Source organism: Microtus ochrogaster, unplaced genomic scaffold (assembly GCF_000317375.1).
Source record: "Microtus ochrogaster isolate Prairie Vole_2 unplaced genomic scaffold, MicOch1.0 UNK4, whole genome shotgun sequence".
In the NCBI taxonomy this organism is placed as follows: domain Eukaryota; kingdom Metazoa; phylum Chordata; class Mammalia; order Rodentia; family Cricetidae; genus Microtus; species Microtus ochrogaster.
The window spans coordinates 16,385,554-16,406,330 of NW_004949102.1; the positions used below are offsets into that span (position 1 = coordinate 16,385,554).

The window sequence follows — 20,777 nt, forward strand, 5'->3', positions numbered from 1 at the left end:
CACACACACACACACACACACACACACACACACACACTATGGGACACACACATCTCCCAACCCCCACACAAAGCTACTAACAATGATAATCCTATACTACTATTTCAAGATATAAGCTACAATAATGTCAACTTTTTTTCTCCTAGGAATTTAGTTTAGCCAATTAAGTACTCAGAGAATTTTCATAATTATTTGACAATGTTAAATGAGGTGTTATTTACTAAGTGAGTGCTGAAACTATGGACAACAGGTCCAGTGGAGCTCAGTTTAAAATAAAAACTTGCAAATTGTTACCCAAAAGAGAGACAAATATGACTCACTTATAATGTCAACTGGAAAATTTTTAAAATTATGGTATTTTAAATCTAACTTTTTTTGAGGGGGTTATTTTGAGACAGGGTTTCTCTGTATAGCCTTGCCTTCCCTTAAATTCTCTCTGTACACCAGGCTGTCCTCAAGCTCACAGGGATCTGCCTGCCTCTGCCCCCTGCTGGGATTAAAGGCGTGCGCCAATATGGCCAGGCTTAAATTTAACTCTTACACACTGCTGGTAGATGTATAAACTGGTACAATTAATTGGCAGCACTGATGGGAATATCTGTAAAACCACAAGTAAGCATATGGTGTAGGTCTATAATTCTCTGCTAGGCATATAAGCAGTAAAAATACACACATATGTTTTTCAAAGGCATGTAACTAAAAATATACACCGCAGCAGCATCCAGAATAGCACCAAACTGTAAACTACCCAAATGCTTATTATATAGCAGATGGAAATCAAGTTATGGTTACACAATGGATACTACTCAGAGAATGAATGACAGACACACAAACACCCAATAACACTGATGGATCTTACAATACTGAAAAAAGGAGTCGCACAAAAACAATCTACACATTATATCCTACTGAAGTCAGGATGTTAGTTATCTTTGCAAGGAGAGCGAATAAAGAGGGCACGCAGCAACCTTCTAAAAGGCTATAAACATTATGCTTATTAATCACAAATGTATTCACTTGGTGAGTTTCAATTATATGAACACATAAATAATATATATACATATATATAAAACTACCATTTATCTTTTTCTTAATTATTAAAGTAATATAGTATTCATTCTATCAGTTATACCACCTAATACTGTTGACCACTTAAATGTTTCAGGAAAGCATAGATAAAAAATTCCCCATAATTATGGCACTCAGAAATAACCCTTGTCATGTATATGTGTGTGTATGTATATATATGCAAATATATCCTAAGTTTATCTGTATATGCAGTATAAATACTTACTGAATGCATATAAAATAACCTTATGAAAGAATTCAAATCGAATTGTTATACTGTTAATATATTTTATATAGGTTATTATTATATTTTTTTTTTTTTTTTGGTTTTTTGAGACAGGGTTTCTCTGTGGCTTTGGAGCCTGTCCTGGCACTAGCTCTGTAGACCAGGCTGGTCTCGAACTCACAGAGATCCGCCTGTCTCTGCCTCCCAAGTGCTGGGATTAAAGGCATGCGCCACCATCGCCCAGCTTATAGGTTATTTTAAAAGATTTACTTATTATGTATACAGTGTTCTGCCTGCATGTACGCCTTCACTATAGGCCAGAAGAGGGTACTGAGACTCATTACAGATGGTTGTGAGCCATTATGTATTTGCTGGAAAATGAACTCAGGACCTCTGGAAGATCAGCCAGTGCTCTTAACCTCTGAGCCATCTCTCCAGCCCTAATATAGATCTTTAACATGAAGGTATTACACATGCAGCTTTAAGCAATTCAATATATTAGACACATTTCCATATCACTGTAGCTCTATTATGTAATTTTGACTCTTATATAACCACCTATGGATATATCAATCAGTGCGTTCATCAAACCTTCTACTAGTGAGTGTTCAAGTCTATTTTCACTTTCCATCTTTACCATCCCTCTGGGGAGTAAACTTTCCTAGGTATTAACCTGTTCATTACTGTCAATTTACTTGCTCAGACTAAATGAACAATCTCCCAAATTTTCATATTTTCACATCACCAAGAGGTAAATAAGCACGATCATAATCACAATCTACATGTGATCAATTTAAATTATTTTTTGTTCTTTTGGAAGGAAAGTTGTGATTTCTATCTTTTGAATTTGTAATATCAGAAAACTGGTGATTGCCGGGAGGTGGTAGTACATGCCTTTAATCCCAGCACTCGGGAGGCAGAGTCAGGTGGATCGCTGTGAGTTTGAGACCAGCCTGGTCTACAAGAGCTAGTTCCAGAACAGACTACAAAGCTACAGAGAAACCCTGTCTCAAAAAAAAAAAACAAAAAACAAAAAAAAAACCAAAAAAAAAACTGGTGATGCTGAATATTTTTTGTTTATTTATGATTTATACCCATAGAAGTATCAAAAGGAATACTTCTAAAAGGAAAACAAACTGTCTTTGGGACTGGATGGCTCAATGATCTTCATCTTTGTGAATCTCTACTGTAAAGTACTGACAGCAACCTTGGCTACTATGAAGCCAGTTTTTATGTTCCAACATTTTTGTTAGAACTTCTGGAGGACTCCTGCATCTGATGAAAATCGTTTAATGATGCAAACAGTGAACATTCTGACTTCATATTTGTTTTTGAGACGGTCTCTTGTAGCACTCATGTTGGCCTCGAACTTCCTACTTAGCTAAAGATATCCTTGAACTCCTAATGTGTGTCATAATGCCTGGCTCGTCCTCCACTCCTCAACCTCCCAAGACAGGCTTTTCTGTGTAGCTCTGGCTATTTTTTTAAAATATTTATTTATTTATTTATTTATTTATTAATTATGTATACAATGTTCTGTCTGTGTGTATGCCTGCAGGCCAGAAGAGGGCACCAGACCTCATTACAGATGGCTGTGAGCCACCATGTGGTTGCTGGGAATTAAACTCAGGACCTTTGGAAGAGCAGGCAATGCTCTTAACTGCTGAGCCATCTCTCCAGCCCCAAGCTCTGGCTATTTTTGAACTCAGAGATCCACCTGTCTCTGCCTTCATAGTGTTGGAATTAAGGGCATGTGCCACCACACCCAGCTTTGGTTTAAATTTTTAAAACAGGAAATTTTAAGCATATCCTACTTGTGCCAATGGCCCCATATTACATACTTACCATGCCACTTTCCCTTGTAGACAGTTCCAAATGATCCAGATCCAATTCTTTGTCCCACTGTTATCTGTCCATCAGGAATCTCCCAATCATCACTTGAATCTCGTCTACCAAGTGTTTTCTCAAAAAATATAGTGCAAAAGTCAAGTCAAGGCAAATAAAAGAAAAACCTTATGTTCCATGCTAAATATATTGCTGCCTGACAGGAGGTTAAGAAGAGATCAAGGTCTTTTTAAGAAAAGAAGAAAACAACAAAATGCCACCATGTTGAGGAAGCAAAAGTTACAATCAAGACTCAAAATAACAAAATTAAAATTAAGATGAGTCAATATTAGGACAGGAAAATACTTAAAAACAGAAATAACTGATGCTGGAGAGATGGTTCACAAGTTAGGAGCAGTGGCTGCTCTTCTATAGGACCTGAGTTTGTGTCCCAGCACCTACAAGGCAGGTTACAACCATTCCTAACTCCAGCCCCAGGGACCCTCTGCACTCTCCTGGCTTCCTTCAGCACTGGGCATGCAAATGTTGCACTTACATATATGCAGTCACACACCCATATACATAAAATAATAAAATAGTAACTAAAAAATTAATAAAAATAACTTACTACATGTTGAAATACATATTGTTATTCTTAAAATCAAAATAAAACAGTTTTTTTTTATTTTAACTATTTGGAGGACTCTTAGAGGTAAAATAACAACTTTATATCCGTGGCTAGTTTTGGTTTCAAATTCCTAAAAGTTTAAGTGAACAAGCTATGATAACTGTTGGTGCTAGATTTCCTTACATATCTTAACTGATTTGATCATCAAAAAAGAAAAAAATAAATAAAAAGAAATCAACATACCAATTTCCTTGGTAAGGTAAAAGTAGGAGAAAGTTAATTTTCAAATGTGGGAGAATGTCATTTGGTAGATACTTGAATTCTGAGCCAGTTTTTAGAACATATATGCTTAATTATGCTTTCTGAATGCTTGTTTATACTTGTTCTCCTTATTTTAGAAACAGAACATTGTTTTCCTTTCAAAATGACCTCTTAATTAGAAATGGCAACAAAAAAAAATCAGTTTTGTGCAAATATACTTTATGTAAAAAAAACTATTAACTCAAATTTATTTGACAGAAACTTTATATCACACAGGCCTATTTTATCTAAATGATAAAATTATATTTGGCTATGATTACAGGAAAATACATCACATATCCTTACCATTCGATTTCTGTCTTCTGAGGATGATGATGATTTCCTTTCCCGCTGAGGTCCTGGAGATTTTTGTAAGGCTTTCACATTAGTGAGTGAGCCAGGTAATGAGGCAGGAGGGGTGGCAGACAAACCTGTAGTTGACCCTAAATTAGAGGAAGGGGAAAATTATCCACATTAAGGAGGAGGAAGCATTAAGGAAGAGCAAGCACATTCACTTAACAAACAGGGGAAGAAAGTGGGGGAGATCTAGACTTTAAAATGCAATGCATATTTAAATATTGGCCTTTTACAAAGGGTAGGCCAAAAGGGGCATTATTTGTGATTGGTACTGTAATTTCTTTTGGCTTTCTGGCCAATTTATGACCATTAAGATAGATAATAAACAAATCTAGAAAAACATAATCTTTAAACCAATGCACAATTTCTAAAATTTACTACCAGGTTCTTGTTCCTTTGATAAACAAATTAAAACATCAAAATCAATGCACAGGCATGGTACCCCACACCTTTAATCCTAGCACTTGGGAGGCAGAGGCAGGAGGATCTCTTTGAGTTCCAGGCCAGCTTGGTCTACATAGCAAATTCCAGGACAGCCAGAGGTACATACTACAGAGACCCTGTCTCAAAAAATGAAGAAAATAATTAACAAAATGAAAACAAAAAGCCAACAGAATCAATGTAAAACTCTACAAAACAAACAATTTTTAAAATTATTTCAACGGCCTCAATATTTCAAAAACATATAGTGGTCTTACTGTTAAAATGTTTCTTTCATATTAGCTCTAAGTTTATATAAGATCTCAAACTGTAGCTCTATTATTTAATAGATGGTGAACAATGTCAGTGGTTCCTGGAATTTTTTCTATTAAATAAAAATTGTTACCTTTATTCCAAAGTTAATATAAACAAAGTTAAGTAGGCTTTCTTTTTTTTAAATTACTATTTTATTTGATTTTTTTTGTTTTATTTTGTTTTGTTTGTGTGTGGGTGCTTTGACTATATGCATACCATTTGTCTGCTTGGTGCTAGTGGAGGACAAAAGAGGGTGTTAGATCCCTTTTGGTTGGGAACTGCCATGTGGGTGCTGGAAACCAAACCTGGGTCCTCTGGAAGAACAGCCAGTGCTCTTAACCTCTGAGCCATCTCTCCAGAGCCTGGCTTTCTTTCCTTTTAAAAATTATTTATTTATGTTTATTTTATGTGTATCGGTATTATCCCCGCATGTGTATCTATGTGGAATTAAAGACAGTGGTGAACTGCCATGTGGGTGCTGGGAACTGAACCTTGGTCCTCTGGAAGAGCAGCCAGTGCTCTTACTACTGAGCCATCTCTCCAGCCCTGCGAAATAGGTGTTCAAGAATTTCTGAAAAATTTGGTATTATAAAGGCAAGCAAATAAATGCTACAGCATCCTAGTTGTATTTCAGATATATAGCAGTATTTCATAAGGCAAGTGAGTTTTATAAGTAGTCTCAGTTAGCAGAAGCACATACGGTACACGGAACAGAGGAGTTTAGAGCAATGACTCCCCAGAGTGTATAGTGAATAGGTCTGAGATTTCCAGGCAGAATTACTACACTCAGTAGCAAAAATCTCTAAGAAATTATAAAATATACTACTCTCAAGGGTAAAAAAGAGTCATGTTCTTTCAAATAGTAAGAATGCCAATGACAGAACTTAAATGCTAAATATGGACAGATATTTTATACCCGTTACATCATATTATAGCACCATAAGAAAGTTCTATGATTGCATAAACAATTTTCTAAAAGAAAATGGTGTCTGGAATTTCTTTTAAATAGAGCACAATATATCTTATACAAACCACTGATAACTTCAAACATTATAAAGCACTAACAACTTGCCCATGCTTCATGCACAGTTCTTATTTATTGTATTACTCAGTTTTATGACATCACCGAGTACTGAATGACTTACATCACTGCATCTATGGAACAACTAAGTTGATGAAAAACTCTAAAGCACCATCATTATATTAAATATAGATCACTAAGTATATCAAGACAGTAAATATAATTGTAAAAAATATTTAAAATAAAATACCCAAATTTTATCTTAAAATTTAAAAGTTAGTTTAACAATAAATTCAAATATGACGGTTAAAATAGGAGACTACAATTATATTACTAGCTTCTCTCACATGAGGGCATAATTTACCATATATGGATTCAATTTTTCTGAACTCATGTTCATCTATTAGTATATATATATATATATATCACACACACATATATATATCGCATATAAGGGGAAAAATAAAGAACAAAAAATTACTTATAAAATCTCAAATAACTGTCAGAAGTCTCATAAAAATCTCTTTGGCCTCAAACCTGCCGGGATGCTCCTCCTGCCTGTTTCTCAAGTGCTAAGGTTACAGATATGAGCCAATACGCCCAGCATAAAAACCTTTTCATGGGGGGGGGGTTTCCATTTACATTTTTGTCTTCTTAAAATATATTAATATTATATAATCGACGTTATCATTTAGTAGACTAAAGTAAAAAGAATCCTGCCCATGTCTCCCAGAATTTAAGAAGTTATCAAGACTCAACAGAAATAAGACAACAATAAGCAAGATGGAAATCCCAACTCAGAATGTTCTCGCTTTAAAAATGTATAATGGACAGCATACAGAAAGCTTGCAGTAGTGAGCATGTGTGAAAGCACATTCAGAGCATTCCAGCCAGGCCAAGCAGAAATTTAGTATTTCAAAACTCTCACACTTACAAACACACGCTGTGAGGGTGAGGCACAAACAGAATCTCTAGTTTATATTTAGTTTGCTTGGGTGAAAACAAGAAAGAAGAGCCCAACTACCTCTGAACACTGGGCCAGGCTCAAAATCAAACACTATTTCACTGGGGACAGAATGTAGGAGGGGGCTGGGAGTCCGGGATTGGTATTTCCGAAGACAGCGCATCAGCTGGTTCAAGGGGGCTGTTAGAAGAGAAAGAGAGGGGCAGGCAAACACAGGAAGACAGACACACAGAAGAAATGAAAGAAGTCATGGGGAATAAATTATATGAATTGAAGCCTGCTTCACAAAATAATTCTGGACTTTTTTTTTTAAATCTGCTTATATTTTCATAAAAACCCCAATGAATTTTTTAAAAGTGACTCATAACAAGGATAAGAAATGCCACTTGATTTTAGGTACTATGCAGGCTGTTTACTAAGTTAACTGTGATGCTAACATGATGAAACATTTAAATGCTGGATGTATTGGGCAAAATTATCGCAGCCACAGCTATTAAGACATATGAAAGTCAAACTGGCAGCAACAATAACTGGCAGGCTCATGGAATAACAAACAACAAAAACTCTTAAATAACTATGCGATACAGTTAATACTAAGTACATAATTCATGCTTGTTATTTGATATCCTCACAGGCGGACAGCACCATAACAATATATGGCTTATATCGTATTTACTCAGTATAAAATATTGAGTCTGGGTTTGGACCTATTTTGAAGATAAGCAAGATCAGAGTGAAGAACCCGGCTCTAGGCATAATGTACAGCTAATATGGTCTTCCTTATAAAACAGAAGACTTCTTACAAGAAAACTTCAAGACAGTCTCGAATGCCATCTCTTCATTATTACATTATTACAGAGTTTTATTGTTTTGTTTTTTTGAGACAGTCTTGCTATGTAGACTTAGGCTAGTGTCAAACTCACATTCCTATAGCCTCAGCTAGAATCACAGGCTTATGCTATCATCACACTTGGCTCAAAAAACCATTTTCTTAAATAGTATTATCTTCAATAGAGGGGAGGCTAGATAGAAATCCCATCTAGAATAACATTAAGAAATCCTAATGAAATTTCTCATGTGTATATTTTCTTTACTATACCAAAAGGATAACTGAATTTTTCCATTATGGTTCATTCCATTAATTAAATGTACATTTTAAATAGTTTTAGAGAGTTGATGAGAAATGCTTGATGAAGTCTGACAAACTGAGATGATGTGGCAGGCAACCCCAAAGAGATTTACAATAATTTCATCTGATTATAAGCATCTCGAAGTATTTGGTGGAGGCCAAAAGAAATTTAGCAACTCCAGATTTGGAGGCATCAGAAATTAAATAGTGTATTTTAAAATTGTAGATGGTACATTTAAGATTTTCTTTTATGTTGTTTCATTTTCTCTACATGTTATGAATAATTTTAAATTCTGCTAGCAGTAAATGGTAATTGCTACAAAAAAACCAAACAAAAACCCATTTGATTTTCTCTACACATTTTTCTCTGTGTCTGTTTCATGAAAAAAAAAAAAGCAACTATAAAGGAGACAAGCAGCAAAGCAATTGCATTTTTGCCTTTAAAAAATAAACTAAAATCACTACTTACCTCCATCACCACGAAACCCCTGGTCTCTAATCAAATCCTACAAACAAATAGTAAAATACATTTATTTAAAGCACACAGTAAAAAAGGAATAACAAATGAATTTTTCACTATGCATTAGCAGATGGGTTAATTCAAAACAATACCCGTCTTATAATTATTTCACAAAACAAAGGCTATGAAATTAGCTAGTGTACATGATAAACACTAAAGTTTGAAGCACTTGCCAGCCTAGCCCTATGTGAAAGGATTATTAGTTCAGATCAAATGCTGAAATCCATTTCAGGCCACTCAATGGCTTCATCAATTCTTAAAGAAAATTCTACTGGCACATATTAAGAGCCATAAAAATGTTCATACCCTTTGATCCTGTAATTCCACTTCTGGGAATTTTTCCTAAGGAAATAATTCAGAAGAAAAAATGATATGCACAAAGATGTTTAGTGCAGCATTATCCATCACACCAAAAACCAGAAATAATTATTTTCCTATGATAGGCATTTTGACATATTATGGTTATGATGTATCAATTTAATGAGTAGTATGCAGTTACCAAAACAATTAAAAAACTTAAAATATGAAACATGTTACATATAATAAAAAATACAAAATCAAAAGTACATTTAATACTATCATAAAAATGTGGATGTACAACATTAAAAAGGAGGTGGGACTCAAAATAGCTCAAATAAGGATTTTGTTTAAATTGGTCTCTATTATTTAAAACACGGCTTTTACAACAATGTTGGTAGTAGGGGAAATTTCATATGTAATGAAATTTGGATCCTATTCCTTGGAACTTGGATTCGTTTACTGAGTTTAACTTAAGTGTGAGGGACTGAATGGGTCCAAATGTCTCTAAAAAGGTTATTTGCAAATAGGCATCATTTGCAATTAGACTTACTGAGTAAAAGAGTAAATTCTCTACTGGTATATTTCTATCATGTTCGATGTACTACACAAAACTTTCAACACTGTCTACAGAATAATTAATACTCAATTTCAAACAATGACCTAGGTGTTGGGGTTGTCTAGCTACTATTACATAAAAATCTTGGTGGTTTTAAGAGCTTACAAACACACTGTGAGATGCAGACACATGGAAAATAAATGACAGCTTAAGACTAAAAGAGAGATCAGTTTGTTGCCAACTCACTACCATTTAAGTGGTGGTGTTGACAAGACTTTTACTGATAGACATTAAGACTAAGATGATTTGGCAATCCTGACACTGGGCTTCCAGTCTCCATGTCTATAAGAACTGGTGACCATGATGTAAAAGAAATGGCACTAGGATTTTGGCATTGGCGAAGCAGCCGAAAAAATCTGAGGCAGAGACTGGCATGAAAAAAAGCAAAGGGCTTCCTAGATAGAAGGACCCACCCCTTCTTTACCTTCGTATAGCTATGGTCGAATGTACTTTCTCCACTCTTAGAAAAACTACCAGGCCCAACCTAAGCTCACACTTTTCAATCTCACTTGTGCTCTTAAAAGCTCCTTGTGAGTCTATCTACTTATCTAAGTTAAATAGGGCACTCTAGTATTCTACAACTACTGTTTCAACTGTAGTCCCTTGTCTCACATTCCTCTGATTCAGCATAACAAAAGAAACAAACTACTCAAGATTCTGGCAATACCTTTGCTATCTATGAACATTTGAACAGTAGCATCAGCTATAACTTCTACAGTTACAGCTCTCTCTTTTCTTCCCTCTCCAAGGTATGACACAGCACAGGCTGGCCTCCAACTCCAGATCCTCTTGCCTCTACCTCCCAGTGCCAAGACTTCAGGTGTGCACCACAATGCCTGGCTGTCTTTTAAATTCCTTTTATGTACTGTGGTGGTTTGAATAAGAATGGCCCCCACAGGCTCATAGGTTTGAATGCTTAGTCACCAGGGACTGTAATTGAAAGGATTAGGCTGGAGTAGGTCTGGCCTTGTTGAAGGAAGAATGTCACTGGAGGTGCACCTTGAGATTTCAAAAGCCAATGCCAGACCGAGTCAGTCAGTCTGCCTGTATATCAGATGTAAAACTCAACTACTGCTTCAGAACCTGCGTGCATGCCACAATGCTCCCCACAATGAGGAAAATGGGCCAAACCTCTGGAACTGTAAGTGAGCCCCCAATAAAATGCTTTCTTTGGTAAGAGTTGCTCTGGTTATGTCTCTTTGAATAAGACATGTACTGTATCCGCCCTTAAAAGCCCCAACATATCAAGCGCTGAACATAGTGGTGCACATCTTAAGCCTAGCACTCAGGAGGCAGAAGCGGAGTTATCTCTGCATTTGAGACCAGACTGATTCACATAGAAGTTCCAGGCCAGCCAGGGCTACTTCTCAAACAAAATGAAGCAAAATAAGAAAAAAAAAATCAAATTAATACCAGCCCCAGGGTTTAAAAAAATGCCCTATTTCATGCAGTGTGTAGAAAGATTATCTACCTTTAATTTATTACAGCCCCTGCAAAACATCATTTTCAAGTTCAAACAATTTTATCAAAAATTCTCTTACTACCTCAACCTCTCTTCATTAGGTTCTTTTTCTCAGTTATAAAATTTGCTGAAATCTTAGTTTCAAAACAACTGTTACTCAAGTATGAGTCAAGCTCCAGCTCTTTTGTCATTCCTATACAGTCAAGTTTCTCAAAACTGACGATCCATTTCCTCTCTTGCCTCCTCCTATTCTATTTATCTTTGAAATCAAAACAACTTAAAATTTTCTATTTAGTTGCTGATTTGTTTGAACTATGATCTCTCACTGGCCTAGAACCTGTTATGTAGACTAGGCTGGCCACAAACTTAGAAAATCTGCTTCCTTTGAGTACTGGGATTAAGGTGAGCACCACCACACCTGGCCCCAAAGACTTAAAAATTAATGGTTGGTCCTGAGGGACTGAGCCCAAGGCATACATGTTAGAGAGAGAGAGAGAGAGAGAGAGAGAGAGAGAGAGAGAGAGAGAGAGAGAGAGTGTGTGTGTGTGTGTGTGTGTGTGTACACACGAGCATGTGCCACAGTTTGTGTGGAAGTCAGAAGCCAACTTGCTGGAGTTAGGTCTCTCCCTCTATTGTAGGTACTTTTTCCCTTTTCTTTTAAGACAGGGTTTGTTTGTATAGCTTGGCCGTCCTGGAACTAAGTCTGTAGACTATGTTCGCTTCTAACTCGCAGAGATTCATGAGTGCTGGGATTAAAGGCATGTGTTACCACCACCTGGTATGTAGCAGGTATTTTTTATCAGCTGGAACATCTTATCCGTCACGTAGCTCCATGGTATTTGTTAAAAACAAAACTCATTTTAGTCCTTATCTCATTTGAATCTTTTTTTTTTTTTTTTTCAAGACAGGGTTTCTCTGTGGCTTTGGAGCCTGTCCTGGAACTCGCTCTGTAGACCAGGCTGGTCTCGAACTCACAGAAATCGGCCTGCCTCAGCCTCCCGAGTGCTAGGATCTTATTTGAATCTTAAGAGTAAGTGGCATCTTCTCCATCAGCAATTTTTAAAAATAAGATTTATTTATTTTATGTGTGAGTATACACCTTTATGTCAGAAGCAGTCATCAGATACCACCAGAGATGGTTGTGAGACACAGTGTGGTTGCTGAGAATTGAACTCTGGACCTCTGGAAGAGCAGCCAGTGCTCTTAACTGCCTCCATCAGCATTTTTGAAGCCATTTGCTTGGTATCTGATGTACACTTGGAAAGAGCTCACAAAGGTTAACTGAGAAATGGTCTCTGTTACAATGTTAAGATTCACCAGGATATGGTTTCTTTTTCTCTTCAGGTTTATATTTTCTACTCTTTCCAATTTATACTCTTTGAGTAACATAATTTATACTCATGACACAGACACACTGATTTTATTCAAGTTGTCTCTCCACTGGAGGTCCTAATATTCCTACAGATATCCTAAAGCCTGAATAAAATACAAAACTGTAATTTTTCTATAAACCCTGTCCTGGTTTATAGCCAAGTATCTATATGCCAAAAAGTCAACTCTTATCTTCTGCTTCTTTTTAACCTTTCTCCTCTACTGATATATAGTGGATAAGTTCAAGAAAAGAAAGCCAGGTTTAAATGACTTAAATACATTTCAGTCATTTATTAGCTATATGATCATGGGTTGGTTTCTTAGACTCTTATAAACTGAATATCCTTCAGAATAAGATAAACACAATGTTTCTCATGAGGCTTGACCAAGAAAACTTATATAAAGCAATTAGCAGAGTACCTCACACACAGTAAGTACTCAGCCATTTCCATGACTTCTAAGACCCCTACCACCATAGTCTCCTCTCCCTCAACTCATTTGCTCCTCTCTCACCACTAATGCTACTACTTGAGTTCAAACATTGATCATATCTTGACTGGAATACAGCAAAAGCCACACTGCTGACAGTTCTGCCCTTAACATATGCTACCCATTTGATCCACCTTCCTGACTACTACTAAAGATTTTTCTGAAATACTGAGATGATTTATCACACTCAAAATGTGTTTTTGGTCAGATGTGGTATACCACCATACTTATAAACCTACTACTCAAGACGATGAGGGAGGAAGCAAGTTCAAGACCACGTAGGGCTACATAGTGAGTTGCAGTCCCCTCCAAATGTGTTTCAGCACTCCTACCACTACTTAAGAGAAATATAAGATATCAATCAGTGTTGACATTTCCTACTTTCTCCTTCCATTATTTGTCAGTCCTCTCCTGAACCCTGAACTCCTAAGATATCAACTATTAATTGCTTCCAGGTAAAGGTAACTCTACAACCTTGTATGTATTATTTCCTTAACAAATACCTTAAAAAAATTCCCTATATAGTGTACTTAATAAATCCCTAGCCATTACCTTCTACGGTATAGCTTCAAGGTCATCCCTTTACTGCTAAATATACCTACATCCAATCAGATAGTTCATCACACCCCTTCTGTAAACTAGCATATTTTTTGTGATTATTTGCATGTTTGATTCATGCAATAAACTGTGACATCATAGAGGGCAAAGATGGTGTGTTAATTCATCTTAAATCCCTAATTGCTGAGTCCAGAGCCAAAAGTCTTTTTTTCTTAGAGAAAAAGTGACTGAGCATGAATAAAAAATTTTAAGTTACTAAAAGCTTTCAAACAAGAGAACAGATGATAAAAATGTCATTAAAAAAATTATCCTAGGGACTGGAGAGATGGCTCAGAGGTTAAGAGCACTGCCTGCTCTTCCAGAGGTCCTGAGTTCAATTCCCAGCAACCACATGGTGGGTCACAGCCATCTATAATGAAATCTGATGCCCCTTCTGGTCAGCAAACATACATATAGACAGAACACTGTATACATAATAAATAAATCTTTAAAAAAATTATTCTAGTGAGAGCACCAGGAAGGACATGAAGAAAAATTAATGCTAGGAATAAATGCAGTAAATTGTTCAAATAAAGGATCATGGAGTCAAATGGACACACATAAAGAGGAAAATGGACTATGTTACTTATGGCAGTTATGAAAAGGATGAAAGAGTAAGATACGAAGTGAGTCTTCAAATAGCCAAGCCCAAGAATCCAGGAGGTCAATCACAATCAGAAAAAAAAGGAAAAAAAGATGTTTGTTTTCAAAAACATATGACGATTACAAGCTTGAGCACACCAAGAATACCCCTAATCTACAAATATCCTTTGACATTTTATTTCCCAAGCTCCTTATTCTCTATCTTCCTCTCCTACTTCTCACTTCTTCTGTATTTAGGTCAACATATAGACAAGATGGATTTAGTTAAGAATGGTACTAGGAAAAAGCCACTTAAGTTAACTTACTCTCCTAAATATATAGGGGGGAAAACATAATAAAAAGTAAGAAGAAAGTCTGATTTTAGAATTCTTTACTCATGATTTATCATGATAATTAAATTAAATTTCTAACAAGGTATTTCAGTTAATAAAATTTAAGTTATAGTTCCAACTATATGATTTAAAATATGAATGTAGAATTGCTTTTGTTGGTTATAATGCCAAACTCATGACAAAACAAATAAATTCTTAATGTCATTTTTATAACACAATAATAATTGTACAAAAATCTTAAGAGAGGACTTCATAAATTCACAAAAGTGCGTCTAATAATTCTCATATTCAAATCATTTTATTTTAAAACTTTTTCAGAGATTGTGTTAGAAAAAAATGAAGATAACTAACTTGGCAATAGTGATGTATTTAATATTGTCATAGAAGATGACAGGGTTTCTCAATCTATAATTCATATAAACCTAGCATTTAAATGATAAATGAAAGGTGGCATTTATTTCCAATCTGTATTAAAAATATAACAGAAAAACAAAGAAATACAGCTGAATTGTGTAGTTCTAGCAATGCTAGTACTTACATCAATATTGACAGGTTCGATTGTGTTTATATGAACATTGGGAGCTGAAGAGGACCGGTCTCGCTGCCCAAACTGATTTCGATGATCTTCATCTGCTGGTCGAAAGGGCTGTGGAATTGGAATGGATTTTGAAGGAGATGGACTGGTGAGGATTTGGGGCCTGAAAAAATCAAGTCATTGGAAAGTAAGATTTGGAGCAACTGTATAAATAATAACTTACAATAAAAGTTATAAGATCTATATATTTAATATAATCTTTAAATAATTTAAATTCCACTAGTAATGGTTTAAAAAAGCACTAGTTTAAAAAACTAACTACAACTAATACTGCTAAAGTTTTGCTCAAAAAGCAAACCTCCCAGGGACTATCAATGATGTAAGAACAATGATTCTGATCCAGAAAACTTCAGAGGAATCTGTAAATGGTAGCTCTTATCCTTTAAAGTTATACATAGAAGTAAAATGCTCCAAGCAGAGACTAACTGAATAAAATATGCTGTTTTTATATACTATTTCTTATAATCTGAAGTTACTCAAATGAAAAATTTAAGGAAATACTTAAGAAGTTACAAAATTTCAAGAATATACCTGCATGTTTCAGGACCCCAAAGACATAACTGCTGCTTAATACCAGTGTTGAATGAAATTTCTACAATATCATGATAAAGATTATTTCTAAAATTTCAGTAGGTAATATGAATAGTACCAATTATATTTCATATTCAAAATGGTTTTTCAAGTCTAACTATTAACACCAGAGACAAAAAAGTCATGTAGTATTAAACACTGAAGCAAATATTAAGACAAAAAAATTTGGATGTGTGGTTTGGAGGTGCACAGGGAAGCCAAGATTGGTGTCAGCTGTCTTCCTTTTTTTTTTTTTTTTGAGACAAAGTCTTTTTTCATTGAATCCAGAACTTACAATTGGTTAGACTGGTTGGCCAGCAACCCCCTGCAAATCTTCCTGTCTCTGTCTTCTTAGCACTGGGGTCACAGGTTTAGACAGCCACAGCCTGGTTTTCTATGTGGGCAATAGGAATCCAAACTCAAGTCCTCAAGCTTGCATGGCAGACATTTTAGCTACTGAGCTCTCTTACCAGCCCTAAAATTATTTTGATTAAAATACTCTAGTAGGTTACAGAGTGACCTATTTTTTTTTCCTCTTTTGTCCATAGATAATAGAATCATGGCTGCTGGCCTAAAAGAGCCTGGCAGGAAGCACATGAGAATTTGAAACTAGAGTATAAATAGTTATAGAGTTTCCAGGAGTACGGAAGTGACTACTACTTGGGAAAGGATACAATGAAGCTCTGACTAAATTTCAACTGGACCATGGATGGTCCAACGAAGACCACACTCTTCACATACTGGTCACCATTTTACGCTATTATAAAAACTAACCAGCTTTATTTAAACATTATTAGACTAGAAAGACAATGTTAAAATAACAAAAAGACGGTCAACAAGGGGAATTAGAAAAGAATGATAAGAAAATAGAAAAGGAGGAGCCAGTGAAATCACTCAGTGGATAAAAAGTGCTTGTTACCAAGCCTAATGACACGAATTGATCCCTGGGACCTATAACGTGGAAGGAAACCTAATTCCTCACAGCTAGCTGTCTTCTGACTTCCACACATGTGCCTCAGCGTGCGCATATACACCCACACATACTAATCTAATAAATTTTTAAGAAAAAAGTAGGGCTGGAGAGATGGCTCAGAGGTTAAGAGTAAAGGCTATTCTTCCAGAGGTTCTGAGTTCAATTCCCAGCAACCACATATTGGCTTACAACCATCTATATGAGATATGATGCCCTTTCTGGCCTAAATACTGTATACCTAACAAATAAATCTGCCACAAACCCTTTTAAAATTAAAAATTAAAATTAAACAGAATTCTACACTCTTTAGAAAACTACTAATAGTTTAGATTTCAGTTTTAGGTTAGACTATGTAAAATTTTTGAAGCAAAGTGACTGTTTCTGTGTACTGATATACAAAAAGGAAGTAATCTGTTACATGTATTCAAAACTGAGCAATATATTAACTTTTCAAAATTCCTTGTTTTACCCATACTTGTTTCAGGACCATTATAATTAATTTTTTTCATATGATGTCTACCCTTGATTGTCAACTTGACTGTATCTGTAATTAACTAAAACCCAAGCATCTGGACATACCTGTGTGGGATTGTTTTCTTAATTAAACTATTTGAAGTATGAAGATCCACTTTTAATCTGTATCTTTGAGGTAGGAAGATCAACCTTTAATCTGGGCCACACCTTCTGCTGCTAGCCTATATAAAAGGACACAGAAGGAGGAGGCCTGCTTGCTCTTTGACTGCTTGCTTGCTCCTGCTCATTAGTAAGTATATTTCTTCACTGGCATTAGAACCTACTTCTTCAGGATTCAGAAGTCATATATTGAAGACCAGCTGAGACATCTAGACTGAATAACCACTTGATTGTTGGACCTTCCATGAGTAGACAGCCAATGTTGGACTAGCTGGACCACAGCCTGTAAGGCATTCTAATAAATACACAGACAGACAGACAGACAGACAGACAGACACACACACACACACACACACACACACACACAGACACAGACAGACACAGACACACACGTTAAATTCCATCTACATAAACATATCAACATACACACACACACACACATACACAGAGTTCATTTTATAAGTTCTGTTCCCCTAGAGAACCCAAATACATTTGGTTTCTACCTTTACAAAAGTAATTTTACACACTAACATAAAAGCATTATGAAATTAACTTGTAGAGAAGTTTGCAGAATCCATTTCACTCTAGTTAAGACAAAAACACATGTGGCAGAGGCAATTTTAAAACAGCATTCCTTTACTGAAAGACAAACTCTTTTGTTACCATTATGACCTATTCAGACAGGACAAGCTAATATAACGATATTCTACAACTCTGATCACAAAACTGGGATCTGCCATTAGAAAAGCATCACAGATCTATAGACTCTGTTTGGAGAAATTGCCATAGTCAAGAGATTAATTAAAATCCCAAACAACATTATTTTGTTTCAATTGTCTACAAAAACATACAACTAATAATAGACCCAACAGATATAACTGTTACAATCTGATTAAATTACATAGTGGTTGCATTTACAAGTGATATAAAAAGATAATATACTCACTATTTAAATAGAATTCTGTTTTATATTTAAAACTTATAATTATTGCACGTGTGTTTGCAGGTGACCACAGGCCATCGTGCACACACAGAGGCAAGAGGAATTTTTTTTGCCAATTCTCTTCCTACTTTTGAGGCAAGATCTCCTGTTATTAGTTCTGTGTTGTGTAGACTTCTGCTGATGTTCTTGCTTCTATCTCATTCTGCTGTAAGAGCACTGGGAATACCACCATATTTGGACTTTGTCAATTTTACATTGCCATGCTTTTATGACAAGTACTTTTACCTATTGAGGAGTCATCTTACCTCACATAAATATCTCTCTCTCTCTCTCTCTCTCTCTCTCTCTCTCTCTCTCTCTCTCTCTCTCTCTCTCTCTCTCGTGATACTGTATGCATGCCAGAACCCAAAAGAGGGCATTAGGTGGCTTTACTGCTCTCTGCCTTATTTTTTGATTTAGAACTAGATTGCAAGCCATCCAGTCCCATCAATCCTCCTGTCTCTACCCCCTTTGCTGCTAGCATTGCAGGTGTGCATGGAACCATGCGTGGGCTGTTATGACGGTAATAGGATCTGAATTCTGGTCTTCATTCTTGCACAGCTTAACTGCTGAGCTAACTCTCCAGCCTCCATCCCTACCTTTTTGAAAGATGGTCTCATATGTCTTAGGCTGACTAACACTTCCTGAAGATGATGATGAACTTCTGATTTTCCTCCTCCTATTCCCAAGTGCTGAGATTATAGCAACAAGCATGTCTAGTATATGTGGTGCTGAGAATAAAATTCAAGGCTTCATACGTACATGTTAGGCAAAGGCTCTACTGACTGAGCTACATACCTATTCTCTAATTTCTTTTAGAGGCTAGGTCTTGCTCTAGCCTAGGCTGACCTCAAATTCATGGTAATCCTCCTGCCTCAGCCTCCCAAGTACTGATATTATAGTAATGAGCCATTACTCTTGGAAATATAATTTATTTTGATATTTTTTTGACCTGTGAGACCTTAGGAAGGGTAGCTTCAAAAAACTATACTGCAGTATAGTGGTATATTATTTGTGTTTTAATAAATAAAGCTTGCTGAAGATTAGCCACACTAGTCAGTCATACAAGCCAGGTGGTGGTGGTACATGCCATTAATCCCAGAACTGGGGAAAAATATAAAATGGAGGAGATAGGTCTCACTCTCAGTCTCAATCTGAGAATTTGTGGAGGCAGGATCGCCCATTTTTGGTCTAAGGTAGAGGTAAGAGCCAGTGGCTGGCTGCTTTGCTTTTCTCATCTTCAGGTTGAACCCCAATATCTGTCTCTGGGTTTTTATTATTTCATGTTACAATTGGTGCCCAATGTATGGCGTATGAATTCATAAAAAAGCTTTTTGCCTGTGGCTTTACAGCCATTAGCATAGGCCAGAGCTACACACAACTGGAGTCACTGCCCTACCGACTAGGTTTTTTTTTTTCCCCCTCTCTCCTGGCATGTTCTCCATGAACCCCTTTCTCGGGCTGTAACCAAATTAGGTAAATGCCTTGAAAACTAGTCAGGCATTTACTGATCTACAAAGTAGCAATAAGCCACACATCTTCAAGAAGATCATAGGCAGATTTGGAAAGATAATTGGAAATTATTAAAGGGAAGAATTAGTTAAAAGAGGTTTTTTTTTTTTAAAACCACATTAAAAATGGGAAAAACCATTATAATGAGAGGATTTGGGTCTCTGTATAATATGTCTGCTGGACAGTTTGAAAATGAAATGATTAAATGAGGATAACTAATTTAGATGGGATTTATATAATATCAGTTGTAAACATTATCAGCATTATCATTTTTGTTGTATAACTAAAAAAGTTGGTTAATCTGAGGGCTAAGATACAGGCCTTAGAAAAACTTAATAAAACACATCTTAATATCACAGAGATATTCAAGTACAGGCAGGAATTTAATGGGGGAACAAGTTCAGTGTTGCATTATAAGAATATAAGAATAGAGAGGAACAACAGAGTAAAGCTAGGGGTATGGAAATCCCCAAAATCAAATTCTTAGAAAAGGAAATTATGCTACTATAGAAAGGCAATCTGTATATGACTACACCCTGGATTTATGCCACACAGCAGCTTTAAATGTTTGGGACAAAAACTGGAGAAATAGGAAAAAAAAAACCTGAGTTATATTTACTAAAGTTATAAAGGGCCCAAACAAAACCTTCATGGAGTTCTTAGAAAGATTGACATCAGCAGTAAAGAGAATGATACCAAACTCAGAAGCTAAACTAATAATAATTGAATCTCTGGCTTTTGAAAATGCTAATTCTCAAAGCAAAAGGATAATTAGGCCATTAATAGCAAGATAGCCCCTTTTAGGAATAGATTCAAGATACAATTAACATTGACTCTCATGACCATGATGATACTAGGAGAGGCAATTTCCAGAGGTCTGCAGAAAATCTGAACTGGTCAAGTGTTACAATTGTGGCATCCAAGGTCACCTTAAAAAGGATTGTAGATCTTTGTCTCTATCTCCATCCAT

General features: G+C 35.9%; 1 protein-coding gene across 7 annotated transcripts in view; it reads right to left on the reverse strand.

Moving 5' to 3' along the window:
• Braf (B-Raf proto-oncogene, serine/threonine kinase) overlaps positions 1 to 20,777 on the reverse strand; it is a 139,238-nt gene that overhangs the window by 39,366 nt on the left and 79,095 nt on the right. For 2 of the 7 annotated variants that reach the window (XM_013353269.2, XM_026788540.1), the window contains exons 8-13: positions 15,081 to 15,240; positions 9,079 to 9,114; positions 8,722 to 8,758; positions 7,184 to 7,303; positions 4,353 to 4,489; positions 3,140 to 3,257 (exon numbers count right to left, since the gene is read on the reverse strand). In XM_013353269.2, the coding sequence (XP_013208723.1) occupies positions 3,140 to 3,257; positions 4,353 to 4,489; positions 7,184 to 7,303; positions 8,722 to 8,758; positions 9,079 to 9,114; positions 15,081 to 15,240 (608 nt within the window). The remainder of the gene's footprint in view (positions 1 to 3,139; positions 3,258 to 4,352; positions 4,490 to 7,183; positions 7,304 to 8,721; positions 8,759 to 9,078; positions 9,115 to 15,080; positions 15,241 to 20,777) is intronic. The other 5 variants (XM_026788541.1, XM_026788542.1, XM_013353267.2 and 2 more) reach the window with 3 other exon arrangements.